This window comes from Malaya genurostris, chromosome 3 (assembly GCF_030247185.1).
Source record: "Malaya genurostris strain Urasoe2022 chromosome 3, Malgen_1.1, whole genome shotgun sequence".
NCBI lineage: Eukaryota > Metazoa > Arthropoda > Insecta > Diptera > Culicidae > Malaya > Malaya genurostris.
This window is the reverse complement of record NC_080572.1, coordinates 6,719,480-6,745,134: the sequence shown is the minus strand read 5'-3', so window position 1 is coordinate 6,745,134 and position 25,655 is coordinate 6,719,480. Positions and strand designations below refer to the sequence as shown.

Sequence of the window (25,655 nt, the reverse complement as noted above, 5' to 3'; positions counted from 1 at the left end):
TTCGTATCTGTTTTTTATGCAAAATTTTGCGAATTTATTTATTCTATGCGGTTTTTTGAAATTGTTAGTATCTATGTGTATTGGCGAAGTCTTGTATTATAAAGATAATTAAATTGATGAAGCTTTTTTATGTCCGCCTAAGAAGAGAAGCGATTTTGTATGCAGATTTTTGAAACTATACATTTGCACTACATCACATTTAAGATAACACATAATCAACAATACTCGGTTTGTGGCTGCCTCTCTCCATCCTCGCTGTGCTCCCCGCCTTTCTGTTCCAAACGGATTTGTGGCAAACACCAGCTTAGCAGAGTTGTTGTCCGGCATTCTTGCAACATGCCCTTCCTGCTTTGGTCACCTTCTGGATGCTGGGTTCGCCGTAGAGTGAAGTGAGCTCGTGGTTCATTCTTCGCCGCCACACGCCGTTCTTCTGCACACCGCCGAAGATCGTCCTTAGCACGCATCGCTCGAAAACTCCAAGTGCTGCCTTGAAGTCGATGAACAGGTGATCGCTCGGAAGTTCTCGCATTCCAAATGGTCGCTTTTCTTGTGAATGGGGCAAATTACCCCTTTCTTCCACTCCTCCGGTAGCTGTTCGGTTTCCCAGACCCTGCCTATTAATCGGTGCAAATACGTGGCCAACTTTTCTGGGCCCATCTTGATGAGTTCAGATGCGATGCCATCCTTACCAGCTGCTTTGTTGGTTTTGAGCTGGTGCATGGCATCCTTAACTTCCCTCGATGTGGGAGCTGGATCCCGTCATCTTGAACCCCCATGCCTACGTTCTCCGCGCCGTTCAGGTGCTCTACGAAGTGCTGCTTCCACCTTTTAATCACCTCACGTCCATCCGTTAAGAGGCTCCCGTCCTTATCCCTGCACATTTCGGCTCGCGGCACAGGGCCGTTGCGGGATTTGTTGAGCTTCTTGTAGAATTTCCGTGTTTCTTGAGAGCGCTACAGCAGTTCCATTTCCGCGCACTCCGGTTCTTCCAGGTGGCGTTTTTTTCTCCTGAAAGATGCGGGTCTGCTCTTTCCGCTTCAGTTTGTACCGTTTCACGTTCTGCCGGGTTCCATGCTGAAGCATTACCGCTGCGTTCTTCTCCTCCAAAATCACTCTGCACTCTTCGTCGAACCATTCGTTCCGTCGACTCCGTTCCACGTACCCGTACACTCGGCTGCGTTGTTTATGGCTGCTTTTACTGTACTCCAGCAGTCTGCTAGGGGAGCCACATCGAGCTCGCCCTCGTCTGACAAATCTGCCTCGAGATTCTGCGCGTGTGCTGAGGCGACATCCGGTTGCTTCAATCGCTCTATGTTGCACCGTGGCGGTAGTTGGTACCTTGCATTGTTGATGACGGAGAGTTTTGGGCTCAGTTTCACCATTACCAGATAGTGGTCAGAGTCATAGATCCTGTCCAACACACCTCCTGCAGTGCTACGATGTCGAACCCGCGGTCCATCAGTAGATCGGCGAGTATGCGGGTGCTCCCGATGAAGTTGAGAGATCGATGTTTGAGGTGGTTCTGAATTCCAAGATGGCGACTTCCGGTTTATTAATACTCCTTGAAAACCCTTACAATATGGGTATTTTCGGAACGGGTTTGATGAGTAGATGTCGGAAAATGATATTTAAGGTGATTCTGGATACCAAGATGGCGACTTCCGGTTTATTGATATTCCTTGAAAACCCTTACAATATGGGTATTTTTGGAACGTGTTTGATGAGTAGATGTCGGAAAAATATGTTTGAGGTGGTTCTGGATACCAAGATGGCGACTTCGGGTTTATTGATATTCCTTGAAAACCCTTACAATATGAGTATTTTCGGTACGGGTTTGATGAGTAGATGTCGGAAAATTATGTTTAAAGGCATTTAAAAATCCAAGATGGTGTTTCTCGAAACCCGTAGATACACGAATGTTTTCGGAACGAGTTTAAAGAACAGTTCTTATTAAACGTTGTTTGAGTAATTATGACTTACTGTCGAATATTTTATAATATTGTTACTTTTGGAATGGATTTTACGAGTCAATATTAGGCAGAAAGTTGTTTCAAAGAAACTTCAGGAACTTTATTCCAAATTCAACATAATATTAGCTTGACACTTACAATAGAATTGTCAAACAAATACATAAATTGATGAAAATGCTTTGGTGTAAATATTTTAAGGTTCATTTTTGGTGAAAGAAATGCTAATATTTAATTTTCAGTATTGTAGTAAATATTATTTATTTGAATAGATTCAAATCTTGAACTGCTGTTAAAACTGTTATTTTCGTTTTCGTTGACTGATTTCAATACCTGAACTGTTATTCATTCTTATGCACAAATCGGTCCATAGCAACATGGCCACACTTAAGATTCAAATGTAATGACATTCGCTAATGGCATATGGCGACGCGCTTTCATACGCGAAACATTTGAAACAAAAATGGTGTGCACATTTTTTAGACACACTTTACCCTATTATTTTGGAACTGGAAGTCGGATCCAGATGAAATTGAAAAAGTTTGTAATGGACTATTAGACCATTTGAATCAGTTTGTGGAAATCGGTCGCGCCATCTCTGAGAAAAGTTAGTACAAAAATTTTATTTTTTTTGCACATTCAACTCATAACTCCGGAACCAGTAGTCAGATCCAAACAAAATTCAGGAATTTGTATAAGACCTGAAGAGCTTTCTTAACTGATCTAAGTGTGTTAAAATCGGTTTATTTAACTCCGGAAAAAGTTGGTGTACTTATTTTCACATTTTGTATGAGACCTTAAGACCTTTCATTTGAATCTAAGAGTGTGAAAATCGGTGCAGCCATCTCCTATAAAATTTAGTGTAATAAAACGATACATACACATGCACACCTACACACACACAGACATTTTGCGTACTCGACGAACTCAGTCGAATGGCATATGACACTGGTGAAAATATTAATACAATATAGGATACGATCAGCAATCCACTAATATTCAAACATTATTTTCTACGCAATATGCACTAAACCAGCTCCGAAAATACCCATATTGTAAGGGGTTTCAAGGAATATCAATACGCCGGAAGTCGCCATCTTTGAATTCAGAACCACCTCAAACATCGTTTTCCGACATCTACTTATCAATCCTGTTCCGAAAATACCCATATTGTAAGGGTTTTCAAGGAATATCAATAAACCGGAAGTAGCCATCTCGATATCAAGAACCACTTCGAACATCGGTTTTCGACATCTATTCATCAAACCCGTTCCGAAAATACCCATATTGTACTAATTTCCATGGAATATAAATGAGCCGGAAACGATTTTCCTTGTATGCATTAACCTCTTTTTACGAAGTATTTTCAACGTAAAAAAAGATTACGTTATTTGGGAATTTTGTCGTAAAAAGAATTACGTAAAAAGAGGTAACGTAAAAAAAGTTTACGTAAACGGAGGTTTAGGTATACAAGTCTTTTCATGCGGTTTATTTATGCGCTTTATTATTATTATTTCTTGTTTTGTATTGGAAACATCGAGATCTGGCGATATCTCAAAGATTTCTCGGTTTTCGATTTCCTTCAAAAAAATATTTTTCGTTATAGCGTCCGATCTCAACATTTCACACATTTCCTTTTAAATTTTGACATTAAAATAAAATTTTCAATTTCGGAAATCAAGTCCAAAAGTCGATATTTTCCATCGAATTAACACCAGATCTCGACGTTTCATGAGGTCTTAAAACATCTGGCGACATAAAACTTTTTTCTCAAGTTTTTTATGCGATTTTTTTAATGTTATGCGCATTTTGCTTATGTAGCTAGCGGCTGATGTGTTCAGAACCTTCTTCGGAAAAATTTTGAATTTCGATTGCATGCAAAAGTGAATTGATTTTCATAGAAAATTGGAAAACAATAAAATCCTCTTCGATAACAATCCTTTGTCTTTAATTGTTTACCGCAAAACTTATCCAGCACACCCCGTATATCTTGATCTCAACACATCAAGTCACACTTTTATTATTTAGTATTTGTTGTTGTTTTCTCAAATTGTTTGAAGTATTTATTACTAGAAAGCCAGAATGCTCTTTTTATACATGATCGCAATATTCATATTTTATCAATGTAACATATTAAATATGGTCGAGCAGAAAATAATAATAGATTTTTGCCTTTTACAGAAAGGTATTAGAATTGCTGGAAAAACCGACTTTCGAACAGAGCCTCGGAGACCCACAGTGTTACCCAAGTAACAATTAAAACTTATTATAATTTCTTCATATCGGTTATTTTTGTTAGATATGTTCGACAATGGATTCAACACGTTTTTGTAAGGCATGTAAAATTCATTCATATTACTGCTTGTGAAACCAATTCAAAAACCTGAATGGATTAAGTTACACATCCCGTTTTATAACTTAACAAATATTACTGTTGTGAAACATATGAAACAAGAAACTTGTTGCACATCATACAAGAATACGCTACGCTTCTCCAATCACATAATCGTTGCGAGAAGAGTTAATAAATTCAGTACTAGAGCATCGTTTGCTACTAGGGTATATACCATTCGACTTAGTTCGACGAGATCGGTAAATGTATGTGTGTGTACGTGTGTGTGCACTTTTCGAAGATATGGCTGAACCGATCTTAACAAACTTAGGTTCGTTTGAAAGCTACTGTCGGGCTATTGATCAAGTATATAAGAGTGCCAATATTTTGGGATCACCTCTAATATCGTAAAAGGCTAGTGCTCAAAAATTTAAGCACCTCGAAAAAAGTTTGAAAAAATTGACTTTCTGGGAGGATTGTTTTTTTTTTGGGTTTTTGAGATTAGCATCACTCTTCTCATACAAACAGGCAACGCAAATGTCAAGCGCTTTATTGGAAAAATGATGCTGACAAGGTCACATAAACATTGAATCATGCTTTTGTGAACTACTCGAATCAATCTGAATCAATTGGTGTAGATAATGAGCAAATTAGTATAAGAAATTATTTAATAAAAAGATAAAAAATATTTTCATGAGACTGTTTTGAAGGAAGAGAAAGGCATTATCACACCACTAGGTGGATTAAGAAGGGGTTTTATACATTGTCTCACTATGATAGAGGTACGAAATATTTTCAAGCTAATACGATACGAAAAACGATCAATAAATTTGACCAAAGGTTGTAAGAAAAATTAGTGCAAGCAAGGTCTAACAAAATGATAAACTTTTTGTTTATTTACATCTTAAGCCATTTTCCGCATAACTTGAAAATGTTATCCAGTAAGCGATTATTATTCAGCAGAAATAAGTAATAACCTATGGATTCGTTTCATTGCGTAAAATATGCAAATTCAAGAGGAAGATTCAGCACTACCACCAACCACCGCTATTAGGTTGAATGACGGTTGGCCAGGAAATAGTTGTGTGATTATGAAATCGACAGTGGTCATAGCAGTTTGACATGCTTCGTGACACTGGAAGAGAACAACTTGTCTTGCAAGTCTATCATCGCCAACGACTTAGTGTTATGCAATTGAGCCAGAGTTCATAGTTACTAACTGCAAAATTCGTTGACTAAGCTACAGCCTGAAACCCGATGAGGTGCGGTCTTAAAAATATAAAACAGAGAAGCTTATTTCTTTGTCGTGCGATTCGATGTGTTTTCAACATTATTAATTTTGGAATTCTGCAAAAACATAGCCTTCAAGTACGCTCGCTATAATATACCAGCATATTGCTTCATTAATATAATTCTTCAATAACCTCTCACCTGTCTGCTACATTGTGTTTGCTTTATGCGATCGATGCTGAAATCGGCGTTTCGTTGGCTAAATACATAAAATGTTCAAATCAAAGGTATTGGCTACCGATCATTATAGACTTTGTTCAACAAAACTTTATCTCGTTATTTCACTGTTGCATTCCGTACTCCTTTTCACTAGTTGATGCTAACAACCTTGACCGTTTGATCATAAACACGCCGTATAATGATTTTCAAATGAATTCTCTCATCTTCATACGCGTTTGGCGTTGTTTGTTTTGGCTGTATCTCTTCTCGCTGGTTTCTACCGATGCCGCGACAGGCGAGACCAGTCAAGGACGAAGTATTTAATTGCAGTATAAAAAACCGATGATTTAGATGCCTTTGTCGCACTAGAAGCCACACACGAAATAAAATGTCTTTTACTTGCCGCTGCGGATGCCTAATGTTGATAAAGTTTCAAATATTTCTATATTAGTGATTTAAATAAAATTGACTACAAGAAATAAAAAAGCTACGAGAAATAGTTCACATTTACTGCATTTAAATTAGACATTTAAATTTAAATGCAATAAATGTTAACTATTTATTGTAGTTTTTTTTAATAACTGAGACAATTCAATGTAACTAAATAATTATCATTCACTCAATCAATCTTTCGTTGAAGTATCGAACTTCACTGTGATTGCGTATTCATTCTATCGATATGGCAAGAAGGTTGAGCTGGAACCCGGTTGATCCAAATTGGTGAAATATTGAGTCGCGTTGGTTTTTGAAATCCCCATCTGAATCAAAAGTATTATCATCTTGACTAGAGCGAAACGGATGCTCTTCAGGATGTGTCAAGATTGCGTGAATGTATCATAACTTTCCTATTCAGCCTGAATAAAATGTTTACAAATGACCAAAGATGTGTGTAGTCGAGCTTTTTCATATTGGAAAACGACACATTTGCGATTATCTAGAGGTCTTTTCCATAGATTCTTTGTCAAATTTAGTAAGTAGACAGTAACAGCACAGTTACAACTTAATTTTGTTATAATCAATTTATTGTTCCACGGATTTATCCGGAATAAAATTTGTCGCACTAAGGCAAACGCGTTTATTTATTTACAAATTTCGCGCTAACTCGAACAAATGTTGGCAACACCCTCTCAGATTTAATTAAACTTGCTGTGTATGAAGACTTTGTCACAAAAAATCACTTTGCATACTTTGTTTTTCCAAAAATCATCTCGATTTTCTTTTAAATAGGGCCAAACTTATTTTTACCATTTCTTTTTTCAAATGACTATAGTTGAAAACTGACAAATCCTACAAAAAAATGTGTTGTATGAATGATTTGCACAAAATAAGAAAAGTTTTAGAATAATATCATGGAAAAAATACTAATCGACTCCAACACTGAAAAATCGATTTAAAAAATTTAAAGTCGATTTGTAAAAAACAAAACATTTTTGATTTGGATTTTATTACAAGATAGGTGATTATGTTTCCTACCTACAGTAGAGAATTCAAATTGTCCAACCTGATTTTTTTCAGTGTAATTTTATCGAAAACTAAACCAATGAAAATCACTATTATTTCAGAATACAATGAAACTCAGTTTGTGAGAAGATATTGTCTAATATGGCAACCAAGCATATTTTTATTATTTCAAGAATTCCATTGAAAAGAGTTTATGTAATTAAACTTCCTTAAATGTGCCCAATTTATGACAAAATTTCATCCAAATCAAAAATGTTTTGACTTTAAATTTTCAAAATCGATTTGTGCAGAGTAGGAGTCGATTAGGATTTTATTCAATATGTTTTATTTAAAACTTGACTAATTTTGTAAAAGCCACACATTTTTGTACGATTTGTCATTTTTCGACTACAGCCATTTGAAAAAAAATGGGTAAAAGTAGCTTTTGCCTTTTCAGAAGACTGTCTAGATCACTTTTTAAAAAACACCGTATGTAAAGTATTTTTTTGTTACAAAGTACAGCAAGTTTCTTTAAAATCTAAGAGGTTGCTGCCAACTTTGAGTGCCATTTAGCGCGAAATTCGCCCATTAAGTCTTAGATTCGTTTGAAAGCAATTGTTGGGTCATTGATCGAGTTCTAAGTGCAAACGGCGAAAACTTCCCTTACGGAGTTATAATTCGACAAACAAAATTTTGTTCTATCGGCCTAATTTTCAGCCGTAGATTGCGACTGCGAAGCCGATTGCGATAATTCTAAGTTTGGTTGGAAACTACTATTGGATCATTGTTTAAGTTCGAATGGCATATGGTGGAGTCCCGCGCTATCACAGGTGACGTATCCGACAGATTACACGTTTTTTTATCCGCTCAGTTTCCTCGAGAACAATCCTTGGATCGTTTAAAAGCTACTATTATGTAATTGATCAAGTTTGATTGAAAATTGGTAGGCACTTTCGGTTTCGGAAATTTAATACTCTACGTAACGTAACTGACAAACTATATTTTTTTCTGTCCAACAGGTTGTACTTTCTTTTATTCACTCAATTCTTTCGATGATGCATGAGCCGATATCGTAAGTTTTAGCTTCATTTGGAATTATTTCTCATAACGAACCCTTCCACTTTCGGAATTATAACCGAATAATTCAACTCTTTTCTACCCCTTAATTTTTCCAAAAATGGCCTAAATGATTTCGATTTACTTGATCTTGTTTAAAAGCTGCAAAGAAATTAATGACCAAGTTCAAATGTATTATCGCTGATACTTTTGCTTCCGGAAATGTTAACGAATATAAGCGACATAAGCGTAAATGCTCACTTTTGAGAATTAACTGAATTAATCTGGACGTCCATGGATCTACCTATATCTGATTTATGTCGTGTTCGCTTGATCTCAAACCTAAACCTTGTTTCCACCCTATCTGCTGTCAAACCGTTTGTTTGAAGCTAGTTTCGAACCTTGTTGTTGAACTGAAAATCGAGTCAGTTTCGAACCTGGTTTTTATATTTTTTTTTCAAACCCCCCCCCCCCTTGCTAAGTGCAAATCCAACACAGTTTCGCGCAGTTCATTCAATCAAAAACGACATTAGTGTCAATAGAAAAATTTAACAATAGGAGAATTTCAATGACCAGCGAAAGCTGTCATCTCATCTAGGTGGATTAGGTAATATTTTTTTAATTCTGGAGATAAAAAAATGTGACCTAAATATTTACTTCTGTTGTTCATTTTGAACTTGTTGTCAATGTTACAAATAATTGCCGCTCGAATTTATACCGATAACAAAAGTTTGACCAAAAGTAAATTGGTACGCCTAAAAGTTACAGCAGAGTCCATCTTGATAGAGTCCGATGATTCAAAATTGATCAAATTTGCACCAGTTGCACTCTGTTGAAGTGTAAACAAAGCACTGTCAATGATTTCTGATTCACAACACTAATGCCCCGTTTACACTTCTGCTGATTGCCAGCATGCTGGTGCCAGTATACTGACTCCAGTACGTTACCTGCATAATGTTTTTGACCATTCTGAATTTCATGCTGGCAAACGATGCTGGTGAAGAAATTCAAGATGGCGACGGAATGAAAATATTGTACTTTTCGTACGTATTTCATGTTTTTTTCAGCATTCGTTCGCGTAAAGTGGATTGATATAAAAATGAGAATGATGATTAAAGTACTCAAAGGATATATTCAACAGTTTGCTAATACCGGAACAATCGGGATACCGTTAAGGGTCACTCTTGTGAAACCGCTTTGAACCTAGTATTGGCAAAATGGAAGGAGAAAATCGAAGCCAAAGAGAATATTTTTTGCTGTGTTCTTGGATCTGAAAAGAACCTTTGAAACAATTTCAAGACCTTTATTGTTGCAGACATTGCGGCGTTTTGGCATCGGGGGAATGGCACATGAATGGTTTGAAAACTATTTATGTGGTAGATCTCAAAAGACTTTTTTCAACGATGTAGTGTCTAGTTCCCCCGGCAATTCACTTGGTGTGCCTCAGGGAAGTGTGTTAGGTCCTATTCTATTTATTATGTATATTAATGATATGAAGCGAGTCTTACGTTTCTGTGATATAAATTTGTTTGCTGATGATACTGTTCTGTTCATTACGGCTAAAGATTTCAATCCTGATCAAAATAAGCTGTTGAAATGTTAAAATATTCATTGAAATAATTATCCCGTTCTTACACGTACATGTAAAAAAATTATGTTTTGAAATTATGTTTGCTGTTTCTTCAAACCATGTATTCTTAAGGCCAGACGCCTCCAAACAATTTAAAAAATCTAAAATAAAACTACAAGGATCAGCCCCATGGGGTTGTTCGAGCCATTGATGTGGAACAAGGCAACCAAAATTTGATCTACAATCAAAAAGTTCAATTAATCCGAACCAACACCGAACATCATTTGTCTTGATTTGCATTAGTTTTATAACCGACGAAATTACACCATTATCCCAAATGTATGCAATTATAGCTTTGTACATACTTGCGATTTCGATCATTAAGCCTCTCTTCGCCAAGCTTGTGTTCAAGTTTTTTATGCAAGCAGTTATTTTTATAGTGTTAAGTTTCTCTACCATTCTGCGATTTCGGTTGAAGCGATAAACTATTTCTCATTATCAATCGAGATCATCTAATATAAATTAGAAATTAATCTTAAGCATTCAAAATTTATCCAGGGGTTTGTCAATTTCTCATGGGGAAACGACATAACATGGAATTCCGAATTGTGATTTAGGGCGTTTTAAAGGGCTATTTTCACGCTTCAAATCTGATTTTCTCAGAAACGGTGACGAATATAAAAAAACCCAACTGACAATCTCGTAGAAGATTAGTTTAGATTATTCTGTGAAAATTTCAGAATGATTGTTTGACTTTAGCGGTCGGGAAAGTCTTTTTTCTGAAGGAAGAATTGCATAGCTGAAAACGCCATCTTTCAAATTGTTCACTGAATATCTCGCCTTCAAACCATGGATCAAAAATCTATCCTGACAATGTCTAGATAATTTCATTTAGATGCGATTAGTGCATAAAAACATAGGGCAACGGCTCCTTATTTCATCTGAGCTCCTATTCCCATCTCATCCCTTCACCTCATTACTTTGAACATGAATAATATTCTACAACCTACCTGTACCAAACTGTGAAATGTTTTAAAATGATTATAACAGCTATTGTCACACTTTCCTATTGAAATGGTTTTAAGTTCTTCGTGTATCGTTTTTTTCATTTAAAATAAACTCACTTTTCAATTTAGGACACATTTTCGTCTCAAGATTTACAGTTCGTCATGTTTCTGATTATCTACTAATCGATTCGTCTCAAAACATGATCACTTTTTCGCACAATTACACTACCATTGAATGCTGGATGACTTCATAATTAGTCATGTTCACTTGCCACTTGTTTAATTAACGATTTAAAACTTCAAAAATTACCCGACAAACAATAAAATTCTTTAAAAATATGAGATGAAAGTTTTTCACTTAGTTCACTTGATTGCGCTTTGTTTTCATCTCATTTGGTTTCGCAAAGTTGCCAAGTTATCTCATATTGTTACAAAAAATAAATTGTTTTTCTTCTTCAAATTATTATCAAAAAGTATGTTTCTGGTATCCGTGACATTAGTTTAATTATATTATTGATATTAATATTTAAATAAAACTGTTTTTGCTTCGAATATTACCAGAAAGAGCGTGTTAAATACTAATGAAATAACCATTGTGGCAAATCTAGTAGCACTGGTTTCATTCCGCTATACGCCAACATAACGCTGTGAAGTGTGTGTGTATTTTATCGGCTGTGCACAGAGATGCCAGGTATTTTCATAGAAAATATGTATTACTTTGCATAGAAAGTCTATATCTGTTCTATCTGTTTTCACTAATAAAATGATGTTAAAAGATAGTTCTTTAGATCTCCGTAAGTCATTGCCCCATTAATTAGATAATTCAACGAGTAAATTTTTTTACCAATAATAATAATGTGGAAAAATCCTGGTGGGTACGGTTGTATCGTTTGAGTTGTATATCTGGCAGCGGTAAGGCAGTCGGTCACCAGAATGTCTGCAAGCCATAGCGTTTAGTCAGCCATCTGGCAGCCATGCGAATGCGGGTGAGAGTGTAATAGTGGAATATTTTGTTTTGATTTGCTGTCGCCATTGCTAATTTATAGGATGAATAAAAGATCAACGATGGGATGGATAAAAATCCATTGAGATGAAATTAGGAGCAGAGTAGTGAAAACATCATTAGTGTTTTTAGCTGTTTTATAAATATCAGTTCAATTTTCAAGAAATGTGAATCAATTTTCAACGTGGAGCAAGGCGAATGAAGCAGTAATATGAAATAGTTACAGTGATTTTAGTGGTTAAATCGGGGTTTGAAGGCGACGTCCTTACAAATGAGATGAAATAGGGAGCCCTTACCCTATATGTTGTCGCGATAAAAGTGAAGGGAAAGTTCCCTGGTAACGTAACGAAACATGAGAGAGGAATAAAATCGGCTCAGCAAGGCTGCCAAACAAGCGGTAGCTTTATTGGATTTTATGTGATGTAATCAAACTTGTAACCGAAAATATCAAAACTTTCTTGGCCACCCGGCCACATCGTGAGTCTTTTTACACATTTACGAGAGAGCATGGAGAGAAATGTAATACGCACAGCGAGCTTTTAAAGCTTCAAATCGTTTTATGGCGTTTTTCTCTTGCTGTCTAGCAGCAACCTACCTCTAGCTTGCTACGAGAAGGACTGAAACGTTAGCTTTAATTTCGCTTCTATTTATAGATTCGCGTGCTTCCAGCAGCTTCGCTTTTGCATCGATTGACCAATCAGAGCGATGCTCTCTCTTTAATACATCGCTTACTCCTTCAAAACCGTAGTCTATGGCAGGGAAATCCAGTATGCCAAAGATTTTTAGCAGCCAAATAAGACACTGCTCGCTACTAATCAAAATTTCAATCATGTATAATTGAAAATACGTGGCTTGATATATTCAAATCGAAACGTAGAGATATTTCCTATCAAATGATGAAATAATTATCATAATTGATACAAAATAGACTGAGCTGTAAGTGTTTAAAACCTGACCACATTTCTACGTGTAGTTTTTCTTGAGTTTCTGATTTGCACCCCTATATAGAAAATAAAGATGTGTTCCACATCAAAAAAATTTCGTAAAATTATAGTCCCAAGGGTACATGTGACTGTGAAGTTGGTAGAAAAATGAAGAGACGGTGCGCACCTAGGCACGATTAGTCGCGTATGAAAACATCGACTTTTTCTCGAAACCACGTTTTTTCAACTGAGTGTCACTCGCATTCCAAACCTATTGCAAGTATCAACATGAATCAAAAGGTATTTTGTTCGTTAACACATGGATCAATAAGTCTCGAAACTAAAGCAGAGATGGCGCTCGTAGTAAACCAGTAACCACGTCTTTCTAGAGTACTAACCTTCGCTTGAAACGGGTCAAAATTTTAAGTCGATCCGACCAGAAACAGCTGAGTTATCGAGGTTGGAGTAAAGTCGTTTGGTAGTTTTTTTAAAAAATGAAAAAAAAAACGAGTTTCGTGTTTTGATAAAACATTGTTTTTTAATGGGTAAAAACACCGTGCAAGCGAAACAATGGATTGAAATATGTTATTCGGACTCTTATCCATCAAAAGCAACGATTTGTCTGTGGTTCGCCTAGTTTAAACGTGGTCCTACCGACACAAATGACGCGGAACGCTCGGCTAGACCTGTGGAAGCCGTTACACCGGAAAATGTGAGCGAAGTGACAAAAATTATAATGAAAGATCGTAAAGTGAAGCTCCGTGAGATTGCTGAGATAACACAGATAGCATATGGAAGTGTATTTACTATCCTTCATGAAAAATTGAACATGAAAAAGGTTTTTTCCAAGTGGGTGCCGCGATTGCTTTCGATGGAACAAAAACAGCAACGAATCGATGATTCAGAAAGCAGTTTATCTCTATTTACTCGCAACAAAGAAGATTTCTTGCGTCGTTACGTGACCATGGACGAAACATGGATACATCACTACACTCCAGAGTCGAAGCAGCAGTCATCTGAGTGGCGCACAGCTGGCGAAAGCCGTCCGAAGCGTCCGAAAACGCAGCAGTCAGCTGGCAAAGTCATGGCGTCAGTTTTTTGGGATACGCATGGCGTGATTTTCATTGACTACCTCGAAAAAGGTAAATCGATCAACAGTGATTATTATATTGACTTACTGGTGCGTTTGAAGGAGGAAATCGCAAAAAAACGACCGCACATGCAGAGAAAAAAATCCTTTTTCATCAAGACAATGCACCCTGCCACAAGTCGATGAAAACAATGGCGAAATTGAACGAATTGGGCTTTGATCTGCTTCCCCACCCCCCATACTCGCCAGATTTAGCCCCCAGTGACTACTGGCTCTTTGCTGATCTTAAAAAAATGCTCCAGGGAAAAAGATCTGGCTCAAATGAGGAGGTCATCGCTGAAACTGAAGCTTATTTCGAAGCGAAAGATAATTTTTTTTATAAACATGGTATTGAAAAATTGGAAAAACGTTGGAACCATTGTATCACCCTAAAAGGTGATTATGTTGATGAATAAAAAAAATTGCAAAAAAAATGTTGTTTCCATTGTTAGTCTTGGGACTTATTGATCCATGTGTTAGATGTCTCTTTATGGTTGGAACTACAACCAAAAATATTCATTGTTTTTTTAAGAAGCTATTAACAAAAAAAAAGGACAATAAAGGTAGAAAATCGTGAAACGGCCGTTTTTTTATTTTTCTCGGTGGAAATTTTCCTTTCTAGTTCCGACCATAGCCAATTCGATAAAAAATATGAAACTGTTTTGCTTTCCGATGATTGGTTTCCAAGAAATGATAACACCCACCAACAAATTGAAACACCCGGCGAACGACCAAAATGTTAAAGCCAGGTATAAATAAAAGACATAAAATAATTAATATTGAAAAAATAAAAAGAAAAATATTCTTTATTATGTTTAATATATGTACTTTTATTTGTACAATTATCTGTGTATTATTTTGAAGTATTGCTTGAACCATTCAGTTAAATTAAAAAAAAACTCGTATTTTTAGGAGGAACCTTTGAGTTAATTTTTATGAAGTCACTTAAGCCGAAGGTTCATTTGTCGCATTATTCACATACGTCTTATACATATATTTTTCTATTTGACTATTTGCACAGATTTCGATTCTGGCAATGGGGAAAGTGGATCGAAGTTCGAGTGGATGACCGATTACCAACACGAGGGGACCGACCAGCTCATATGCACTGCTCCCAGCCGGACATATTCTGGGCAGCACTGCTGGAGAAAGCTTATGCCAAGTAACATGCCATTCGAGTTTTATACTATCTCAAAAAGCTAAATATTTGGTTTCTTATAGATTATACGGAGGATATGCATTTCTTAAGTTCGGAACTGTGGGTCGAGCTTTGCAGGATCTTACCGGAGCAGTCGTCCAAAGTGTTCCACCAAGTGGACCACTACTGGGAGGAGCCGTACCAAGATCAACTTTATTAATAGCAATTAGTGGAGTGGTATGTAGCGTATCTATTTCTACACAATGAAATATTTGACAACAAAATCTATTTCATACTCGGAATAGGAGAAGGAAACCAAACGCCGTCGCTCGGGACTACTATCGGAGCATCCATATAGCGTAACAGGTTTGGCCCGGGTACGTGCCAATTCATCTGATTCTTCTCAAGTTAGTGGCCAGTCTGGTGACACTAGTTTGATTAGATTACGTAGCCCGTGGATAGGCGGCGAATGGGGAGGAGTTTGGTGTGGAGCCTGGTCGGAGCGTAGTTGGGAGTGGAATGCATTAAATGAGCGAGATCGAGAGTTGCTTTCATCCAGGTCATCGAACGATTGCGAGTTTTGGATGTCAGTTAGTGAATTCCTGTCACGATTTGTGGTCATTTGGTTGGCTCACATAGGACCGGACGATTGGGCGCTGGAACCGGGTTTACATACAAGAACTCCATGGAGGGCAGCTCTAGCGGTCCGACAATGGCGGGCAGGATTTAATGCCGGTGGACCACACAAGTTTATTGAAACGACGGCGACAAATCCTCAGTTCAGAATACGAGTACCAGCGGGACATCCAGCTAAGGCACATGTGGTCGTTGCTGTAGCTCAAAAGTACGAGTGCTACCGAAGTAGGCACTATGAAGATGAAGAGATAGGTTTCACGATTTATGAAGTACCGCCGGGGATGCAACGGGTTACACCTCAATACGTTAGCGAACAAATGCCGTTGGATTTCGCTCCACTGTCCAACTTAAGGGAAATTGCTACCTTTTTTGCGCTACCTGCAGGAGATTTCGTAGTTATGCCTCACTCTCAGCAGCACAGAGAAGGTCGCTTTTTGTTGCGAATTTTCGCAGATCAGCACACAGATGTTTGGGAAGTCAATGAGGAGAATTTAGTAATCAACAATATAGCAGCGGAATTTTGTGACGAGCGAACCATCGATGCCGTAATTACATAGTTTTTTTTTGTGAAAGTTTAGTATCTTCGTCATGTGAGAGCTAACGTTAGAAATTAATTCTGACACCATTCGAGGATGTTAAGCTTTCATTTTATTTTGAGAACATGTTTTTTTCATATGTTTTTTTTTACAGCGAATTCTATACAAACTGCGTACCAAGTATCCTCATGAAATAGATGCTCCTCAGCTGCAAGCAATTCTAAAAGCACACGGTGGGAACAATCGAGGGTTTCGAGGTCTCGGTGGAATCAACTGTGGTCCTTCGTTGGAGCTTTGCCGTGGAATGCTAGCTCTGCGGGATCCTGCACTTGGAGGACGACTATCAATAGAACACGTCCCTGCACTGATAGGATTGATGCGCTTTTGGAAAGCTGCTTTCCGACGCTGTGGGCCCTCGTCCTCCGGAACGGCCACCTTAAGTCGGGGTATTTGGGCATCAAAAGTATCATCGTATTGTTTGAGAGGTCTCCTGTGGGCAGGTGGATCTACGGCAAGTAATAAAGTATTAGAAGCGTTAGTAAGTAGATTCACACGTAATCGACAAATCACCCTTGAAGGATACTTGTTGTCGATGGCGAGACTACATTTAGCTCATGGTTTGTATGATACGGAATCGAGCGTGATGCACAAACTGATCAATTATTTTTTTTCAGAACGATACCATAGCCTGGATGCCAAAGCAAAAGCTAGCCCTTTGTCGCTAGAAGAGGTAATTAAAATGAGATTGTCCAGACGATAATAAAACTATTATGACACTTTCTATCGTATAGATGATCCTAATGACGATTTACTCTTGAAAGCGCCAATACAGACGATATATTTGTAATGTTAGCATACAACCAAAGACATCAACGTACGACGACACAGCGAACTTGGGTGGCATACACCAAGCTGGGAAGCAATGCAATATGACTTCTACGTAAAAGAAAACTGTTCTGAGTAACTTGGGCTAACTATAGCTATTCTATTCAGATTCGCTAGTGAATATTGCGGAGCCGGAAACAACCATCATACTGAGAAATAAGCTGAAAGCCTAAAAATTGGAATATATTTCTGCAAATGTAAAACGGAAAGTATTATTTAAAAGGAATTTCTAGAAATAATATTATTAACTATTTATACAACAATAGAGTAAAGCTAACTGAAAGTTAACACTTATTTTTACAGAAGAGTATATGATATTTCACCAGAAAACAATTGTTATTATTGAAATAAACGTTATTTATTAACATCAAAAGTAATTAAAAATAGTTGAAGATAGTCCCTTAAGCCACTGAAAGAATGTTTTACTCCTGGGATATATTTGGGCGTATAACCGTAATGTTTTTGTATGGATGACTATAGAACACATAGTTTTGAAGGCATTTTAGATTATGCCTCGACTTTTCAGTCTTGACTAGAACTCTTATACTTTCTACTTCCGGCTAAAAAGCGTTTGCTGGAGCTCGACATTATGTAGGGTTCGCCATGTAAGTAAAATGTTTCAAGTTTTAAGTATTTGTGGGCATCTCAATTTTATACACGAAGTGCTGTTAAGGGAAAGATTGGACATAGCAACGCGGTTTAATGAAATTTTAAATCTATCTTGATAAAACCGCTATAGTTTGTATACGTTTGCAAAATTTTCGTTTACTATTGAGCAAATCCAGAAAATAACAGCACAAAAGTAAACAAAATCAGGAATGACTTGTTCTGATTTTGAAACGACTTGCTCTGATTTCTCTGATTTTGAACATTTATTAATTGATAATGCGCTTGGTGTTCAGCAATTCAATAGTTCATTAGTGGCGAATTCAACGAAAATCTCAGAATTGAATCTCATGTCTAAGTATCTTAAGAACGTTCGTTTCAGAAGGAAGATCACAACCAGCAAATTTATCGCGTTTTTTTAAATGATTTGTTTGCATCGTAAACTTAAAATTTTGCAAATGCTCATAATTCTTGAAACAGTATTATTGAAAAAAAATTTCAGGAGTGTCCTATCGATTTCCTACAACTACTCTTAGACATTATTTTTGTACAGAGTACAACTTTCGCGTTGCAACGATTTGAAAAAACTGTACACAAAAACACATCTGCTCTTAAAAAACAGCCTTGAAGTCACTGACAACACTGACGTTTTAACGTGTGTAAGAAATTTACCGGTTGTTTGACAAAGTGATCACCAAGTAGCAATTCACCTATAGAGGTGATTTGAGTAGACCAGCAATCGCTGTACATAGCTAGCTACATAGCTGTTTTTAAGCCTGGATGTCTGTTCTCTAAGCTAGAGTCCAATTGGTCCATCCATGTAAAACAAATGGTTCGCCATACGACCCGTACCTGATCGAAAGTTTCATCCAAATCGGAGTATCTGAAGTCAGATGACTCGTAACTCATTAATAATGAGTTAAAATTTGAAATTATTTTATAAAAGTGATAACAAAAGCATGATTTTTAAATTTTGTATATAATGCCAGACAAGTATGCAGTAAATAAGAAAAAAGATTTTCCTTGAATGTCATAGACAATGGGAAAGAACTAGGTATGACAACAGCAGAGTTTATCTCACAGACGCCTTTTGCAGTTTAGATCTAAACTGGTTTCATCTAATTCAGGTAGGCATCTGTTTTTGTCTCCAACATAAAATCCTTGCATTGAAGTATCCGAATTTCATTAGTATGAGATTTTAACCGTCTGCTGCTACAAATGTATAAGTAGTACAAGAACAACAATTGATCATATCCTTAGTATAAGCAAAGTGTTTCATTTTGAAGTTGTTGCCTATGTCACGCAGTAGTTCAACTATTCCATCACTCCCTACACAACAGGTTTTCGTTTTTTTGTTTCCGCAAAATGATTTGCCCTAATTCAGTGAAACATTGTATGCTGTAAATGCAGTAATTTTGCAATTGATACCAAAGTGTTCATTAATTACATAGTAATTACTGGAATTTTAGCTAAATGTTGTCATTAATTTCTGCATTGATTCACTGAAATGTTCAGTAAAGAAGATAGTTTTTACAGTGAAATTTTGACAGTTGTGAGCTGCTGAAAAGTCATCTAATAGCTTTGGCTGGGTGTATTTGATGAAATTCTAGCTCGGAAAACTTCAGCAAAATTTCACTGCAACTCGGTAACAATAATTTAGTGTGTACGAATGTCGTTTGCGTGAAATCCAATGCAATAGCCACGGACGGAGCTCAAGCTGAACAAATTTTGTTGCCTATGTTTTCTCATGGTTTTTACCAAACGTTTCGCCTAATTCAGTTACAGTTGCTGCCCCTAATATGGGACTAATTTATTAGGGTGTGTGTTTCGTGGTACCTAACACACTTCTCAATGGCATAATATACAGTAAAATATATCTCTCGACGTTATTTATATGTTCTTTAAATCTATAATATTGTTTCGGTTCTGCCTATTCATCAATATTGAAGTTTTTGGTTGAAAATTCCTCCTTACAATAATTACGTAAATAAACATTACTGCACAATGAACTTCTAACTCTTGTGTGCAATATAACTTTGAAACTAATTGTAGCCTAATAAATCAAAACATCTTCTACTAATGGTTCTTGCCAAAACTGATAACGAGGACTGAATCCGAGTTCTTCCGCATGCGGTGATATTCGTTTTGTGAGTATCTTGCCGACAGCCCCAAGTGCTAAATCTTCCTTGATCATGTCGGCAGCCTTTTCTCCAATGACAAAACTGATCGCCGATGTGTGGGCTGCTGGTGGTTCCGGAACGATACCAATATCCACCACTCTGAGCCGGGAAATTCCAAACACTCGAAGACGGGGATCAACTACTGCCTCTGGATTGGTATGTGGGCCCATTTTACATGTACTAATCTGGAATTTAAAATAAAAGGTGTAAATTTTCTGAGCTATAAGATCATACATTTGAAATAACAATAGACTGTAATTCATAGGATGGGTATGATACGGTAAATATAACTATTTTCGTTCACACTGTTCACGTGAGCTCAGTTCCTACGTTATTTCAGAGCGTTTTAACCTTTGAAGTGAAAATTAATTAAACTACAGAAATTATATGACCTGTTCTATATAAAAATATTAACCTACAGATTATGTCGGTATAGTGTACTACGTACTGAACGGTAATTGAACCTTAAATACGTGTCAACAAACCGTCATATGAATGCGCATATATTTAAAACATGTTTCTTGGAATTCAGTAATTCACAATCTCTACCGGCTCTAAGCTGTCCCATTCAAGATCAATGAGTTGACAAGGAAATAATTATGTCAGACGTGCTACTGATCCAGTTGAGATCATAACTGGTCTAACATGTTTTTCAACGTGAACCTACCACAATGACATGACGTCACAAGAGTCAACAACATCAAAAAGTGCCGTTCTAATACTACTAGATGAAGAGAGACAAGGGGTGATACGCACCCGCTAGCAAGATATCGCCTTGTATTTAATGATTTGAACCAATGCGCTCTTAAACCGATTCTACAACGTACTTCCAAATACTTTTTTTTATAGAAGTTTTTATACGGGTTGAGTAAATTGAAAAAAAAATTATTCTACAAAGTGAATAGTAGTAAATAGCGTAAGAACTATTTAAACAACTGTAATAATTTTACATTCCAGAAACTTAGTGAATATCATAATTTCAGTTTCAACTCGACAGAGCAAGTGATAAAATTTGCTCCCGAAGTGCGTTTTAATTCATCAAGCCCTAGTAAAACTGGTTATAATAATCATACTCACCTGATGGTGAAAGGTGGCAGTTAAAGTGCGCACATGGCAGCGCCAGTAATCATCTGTGTTGAACTCGTAACTTTCGCAGCCCGGTACTACCCCAGTGTAGAGTTTCACTCCGAGCTCGCGGAAAGGTTTCTGAGAGGTAACGCGGATTGCTTCCCGTATGCCATGAACTAGTGCTTCAAGATCACGGTCATCTTCAAAATATTGATACTCAAAACGTGGATGGTGGAATGCGTTGCGGGATTTAAGTCGAAGCTTTCCCCGAGTCCTTGGTTTTAGAAGTAACGGAAGATATTGAAAGGAACGAATGTTTTCAATAGGTCGAAAATATCCGTCATAGGTTTCGTTGGTTAGACGAAATGCTGTAGCGGTACCCGGGCCGGAATCAAAGTCGATTGAAGTAAAAGCTTGCATAATTTCAATGTCCGGAAGACCTGGGTCTGTGCTTTCGGCAACGGGCGTCTTAATGTACATGAGGCTCTCCACTGAATTAGTTGTAAATACACCACGTCCGTTGATCAGTTTGAAAAAATTGTTCCAGTTTATATTATCATCTAGTTGGACGTAATTATCAATAGGTTTTTCTATGAGAAATGTCGGACCGAGTACTCCCGGATGTTCGTAAAGAGTTTCGCCAACCGGTAGATCTTGAAGCACTGGAATTTCTAAGTCCGCAAGATGTTTTGACGGCCCAATTCCAGAAAGCATAAGCAGTTTAGCACTTTCAAATGCCCCGGCAGATAGAATGACCTCTTGTCTGGCCTTAACAGCAGTCAATTTTTTATTGTGTGTGAACCTTACACCTTTGGTTATTTTGGTGTCTAGAATGAAAGAATCATAAAATCATTCATGGAATTCATCGTTATTTCATAATTCATACCCGGATCAATAAGAATCTTGGTAACCCATGCCTTGGTGAGAATATGAAGATTTTGGCGTTTTGCAGCCAAAGTGAGATAAGCTTTTGCACTCGTTACCCGAAAACCTTGGTCTGTGTTTGCTTGAAGATAGGATACACCAATCTGATCACCGGCATTGTAGTCGAGATATTGATATCCGGCCATCTGTGCGCTTTGAACGAATGCATGAGACACTTTGGATCTGAGGAAACCATCGGGCAGCAAAAACAAAAATATGTTACACTTCATATAGAGTCGCCTTTTGATTTTATTATAACTTATTACCAAATATCTAATATGCTACAGCTTCCTAAAACAAGAACAATTTTGTATGAATGAATTTTGTATTTACCGTCCATCCTGTGATTCACTATTCTACCCAGTAAACAAGTCACGTATTTGTATTAATCTACATATTACTAAATTAATTAAATCGTAGTTCGTTAAATGGATCGATTTTACTAGAATGACTTAACTTTGGCGAAAACATATCCTGCCTTTCATGCAGGCACATATCATTACATTGCAAGGAGTCAAATTTATCACATGAATCTTGTGTTAAACCAATAGTTCAAATATGTCGGTTTCAGAAGACTCAAATTTTGCAAGCTTTTCCTGAGCGTGTAACCATAAAGAGAATTGTTTATATTAAGCTGTAGCACTAATATATTCATCTCTTTCACGTTTCGCCTTCGGCTTATCAGTGCGATAGCAGATTATGTTAGACTCCTTATTGGATTATATTGGCATTAGCAGCCCAACATAACATGCTAATGATCTGATGAGTCGAAGGTGAAACGCGACGAAATTAAAATTAGTCATGAAAACTTTAGCACAAACCGGTACTAATGACATACAGAAACCCCCAAAAAAGTAACGTCTTGGCATTAAATTCCTTTTGGAGAATTTGGCCTTTCTATTTCAACAGACGTCTCAGGCGATTCATAGCGCTCAGAATCATTGCATGGTTAGTACTACTCACTCACTTGTCAGCATATCTGAAGCACTCGAATGCTGCGCTTGCGCCCGGCGCTTTTGAATTGACGAAGCGTTATCCTGGGCTCCTGTTACTTCTGCGTACGATATTCAAGATAAATCGGGTCATATTTTTAATTAACACATGTTTTGTGGTTATTTTTTCCTCAATGTTTTCGTTATCAGTATAGCTATTATTAATCACAGTACTTCCTGCTTCGTTTGATGGCATTACTCCACCACCACGGTATTGCCAAATAAGTTTTAAATACACGCGCACTGCACATTTTCAGAAAGGTTCAATTTTTGTTCAACGGCGAATTTATTCATCATGTATTCTGCAAAAAGCTGAGATATAACGGCTATGAAAATTCATTTCACAAAAATCTTCTGTCCGAGAATCATATCTGATATATTCAAGGTACAAATATTTTTCTTGAATATCATCGAGCAGAATGTTCGCTAGTGCACTTTTCACAACTGATTTTTTGCCATATGAAACTGATTTTTTACCATTTGAAATACTTGAAAATATACTTACTTACAATAGTGTTAGTATACATGCCGTGTCTACAAATACGCAAATACGACACCGACAGCATTGAAAAATTATACATAGACTGCTGAGTGGTCGAGTAGATCTTAAGACCTTTTCTTACTGAAGTTCTTGGACGACTGAGAACCTACCTGGAACAGCTATTAATAGACGAGTGAGCAATGTGTAGCTCTAAAAGTATGAACCACAAACAAAAATGGCATTAGCTGTTGTAATTCTTGCTGTGACGCAGTGTAGTTCCTAAGGGCAATACTCCAAGTAGTTCTTGGATATTGGAACATTTCTTAAGCATTCCCATAGTCTCAGAACATACTCAGAGGGTCCTCAGGCACTAAAGCATCAGACATAGTAGAATTCTAACATGTATTTACACTAAAATCAAATGAAATTTGAAAAACCCTTTTTTACGCGAAAAGTATTAAATAACGCGATATTTTATTTAATTTACGTGAAATTTCATTTACGCACCCCCGGCTCTGCGCGTAAATTGACGTTCCAGTGTACTTCTTAACTGCAGATCACATATAGGAACAAGATCTGTTACCATATTTTGATCGGTTTCTTAACACACAACCAGTTATATCAGTTATGTCATGTGGTTTGGAGATTGAATATGATTCTTCTGCGTTCAATAGCACATGCCGTACCGTTTGTACGAGCATACTAAGCCATATAAACATTTATCATGCAAGTTGTTTTCTCGAATTGTTATTATCAAACCAGTTTCGTCAATTTACAATACCAGGTTGAAACACTTTCGTTTTCCATAGAAGCTGAGCAACGAGCTCTTTAAAAGTGGTAAATTAATGTCATCAACCATAGTAAGCAACCTCCCACTTTCGTAGTTTCAATCTTTTATCGATACCTATACTATACCTGAATGGGCAGTCTTCAACCGAGAGGGGTCCACTTTTGCCATGAAATCCATTGTTGTCAAAGTCCTTGATGCTGGCTCGTTCTGCTTTGATGTGGTATGGTAGAATATCTTCCCAACTCCAACCAGAATTACCTTCCTGAGCCCAACTATCGTAATCCCTGCGGTTACCTCTGGTGTAAATCATGTAATTGATGATAGAAGAACCACCAACGCCTCTCCCGTGGGGCCAACTGCACTTTTTATTGCGTAATCCTTGACAACCGATACTCTGAACCTCACTTTCATATGCAAAATTGTAATCTGTAGATTGCAGATTAGGAGCTGCCAGTGGAATTCCGGTGAAAAATGGAAAATCCCCTTTTCCTGCTTCCAATAGTAAAACCGTCACTTTAGGATCTTCTGTTAATCGATTAGCCAGAACAGACCCCGCTGGACCAGCCCCAACAATGATATAATCATAATATTTCCGAAGATTCGGTTCTCGGTAGTAAATACCCCATAAACGAGTAAAGTCAACGTAATTTCCGATCGTTAAATTAGAGTGATCATTCGAACTGATTAGACATTCCACAAGCGTTTGCAAATTTACCAATAAGGCAAGTAGCCACGTTATGAATATCATTATTCCGGAAGATCCCTTATATGTTTATAGAATTATGAATTCTCTTCGCAACGGAGCAAAGCGTCAAATGTCACACATTCTCTTCGACAATGTTTAGCGCGTATTTTTTCGGACCATTCTGATCAACGTTTGTATCTTAACTGTGCTCACTGTGGGCATCGTATCACTTCTAATGCAGAGACCAACCTACTGTAAAATGTAAGTGAGCAATAAAGTAAGTGAAAAATCTTTCCTAGGAGAAAAGTTAACTGGTTTAGCAACTTGCACCGCTCAGTAGAGTAAAGATCAACAACACCTTAGTCGCACCACCTACAACAGCCGAGGCGTAAGAAAACTGCAAAACTTGAAGCCATTCAATTGCTATAGTCGAACATAGATCGAATTATTTAATTGCTATAGTCGAACATAGATCGAATTATTGATCTCGGAGTATTAGACTTTATACTCATTCTTCATAAAATAATTCATGATGCTGGTGCATTCTGGCGAGCGCAACTTCTAGTAAATGTACCATAATATGTCCAGCTACAATGCTCTATCTTTACATACAGTGAACCATGTGCATGTAAATTAACCCTAAAATGCTCTAATGGGGTAGATTTCTACCCCAGCGCTATTTCAAACGTTTCAAATTTTGTAATTATATTGAAACATTAATGATTTTAGAGAGAATTCAATTCTGGGGTACAAATATACATTTTAGGGTTAATAAAAACGATTAAGGTTAGTTGGTTCCATTATGATGTGTGGTTTTCCTTTTGCTATCATCAAAGCCAATCTCATTAATTTCGACAA

General features: G+C 37.1%; 2 protein-coding genes across 2 annotated transcripts in view; one reads left to right on the top strand and one right to left on the bottom strand.

The window, feature by feature from the left end:
- Nucleotides 1–17,369, top strand: part of LOC131434842 (calpain-11-like) — a 135,193-nt gene extending 117,824 nt beyond the window's left edge. Inside the window, exons 6-11 of the mRNA XM_058602039.1 lie at nucleotides 14,898–15,038; nucleotides 15,098–15,251; nucleotides 15,320–16,195; nucleotides 16,341–16,803; nucleotides 16,861–16,916; nucleotides 16,978–17,369. Of these exons, the coding sequence (XP_058458022.1) occupies nucleotides 14,898–15,038; nucleotides 15,098–15,251; nucleotides 15,320–16,195; nucleotides 16,341–16,803; nucleotides 16,861–16,916; nucleotides 16,978–17,004 (1,717 nt within the window). The 3' untranslated portion in view covers nucleotides 17,005–17,369. The remainder of the gene's footprint in view (nucleotides 1–14,897; nucleotides 15,039–15,097; nucleotides 15,252–15,319; nucleotides 16,196–16,340; nucleotides 16,804–16,860; nucleotides 16,917–16,977) is intronic.
- Nucleotides 17,370–17,438: 69 nt separating this feature from the next.
- On the bottom strand, nucleotides 17,439–25,021 carry LOC131434843 (glucose dehydrogenase [FAD, quinone]-like). The gene is made up of 4 exons (XM_058602040.1): nucleotides 24,238–25,021; nucleotides 21,812–22,032; nucleotides 20,935–21,752; nucleotides 17,439–20,042 (listed from the first exon to the last, which is right to left on the bottom strand). The coding sequence occupies exons 1-4, from the start codon at nucleotides 24,858–24,860 to the stop codon at nucleotides 19,731–19,733; spliced, it is 1,974 nt and encodes a 657-aa protein (XP_058458023.1). The 5' UTR covers nucleotides 24,861–25,021; the 3' UTR covers nucleotides 17,439–19,730.
- Nucleotides 25,022–25,655: the final 634 nt, after the last annotated feature.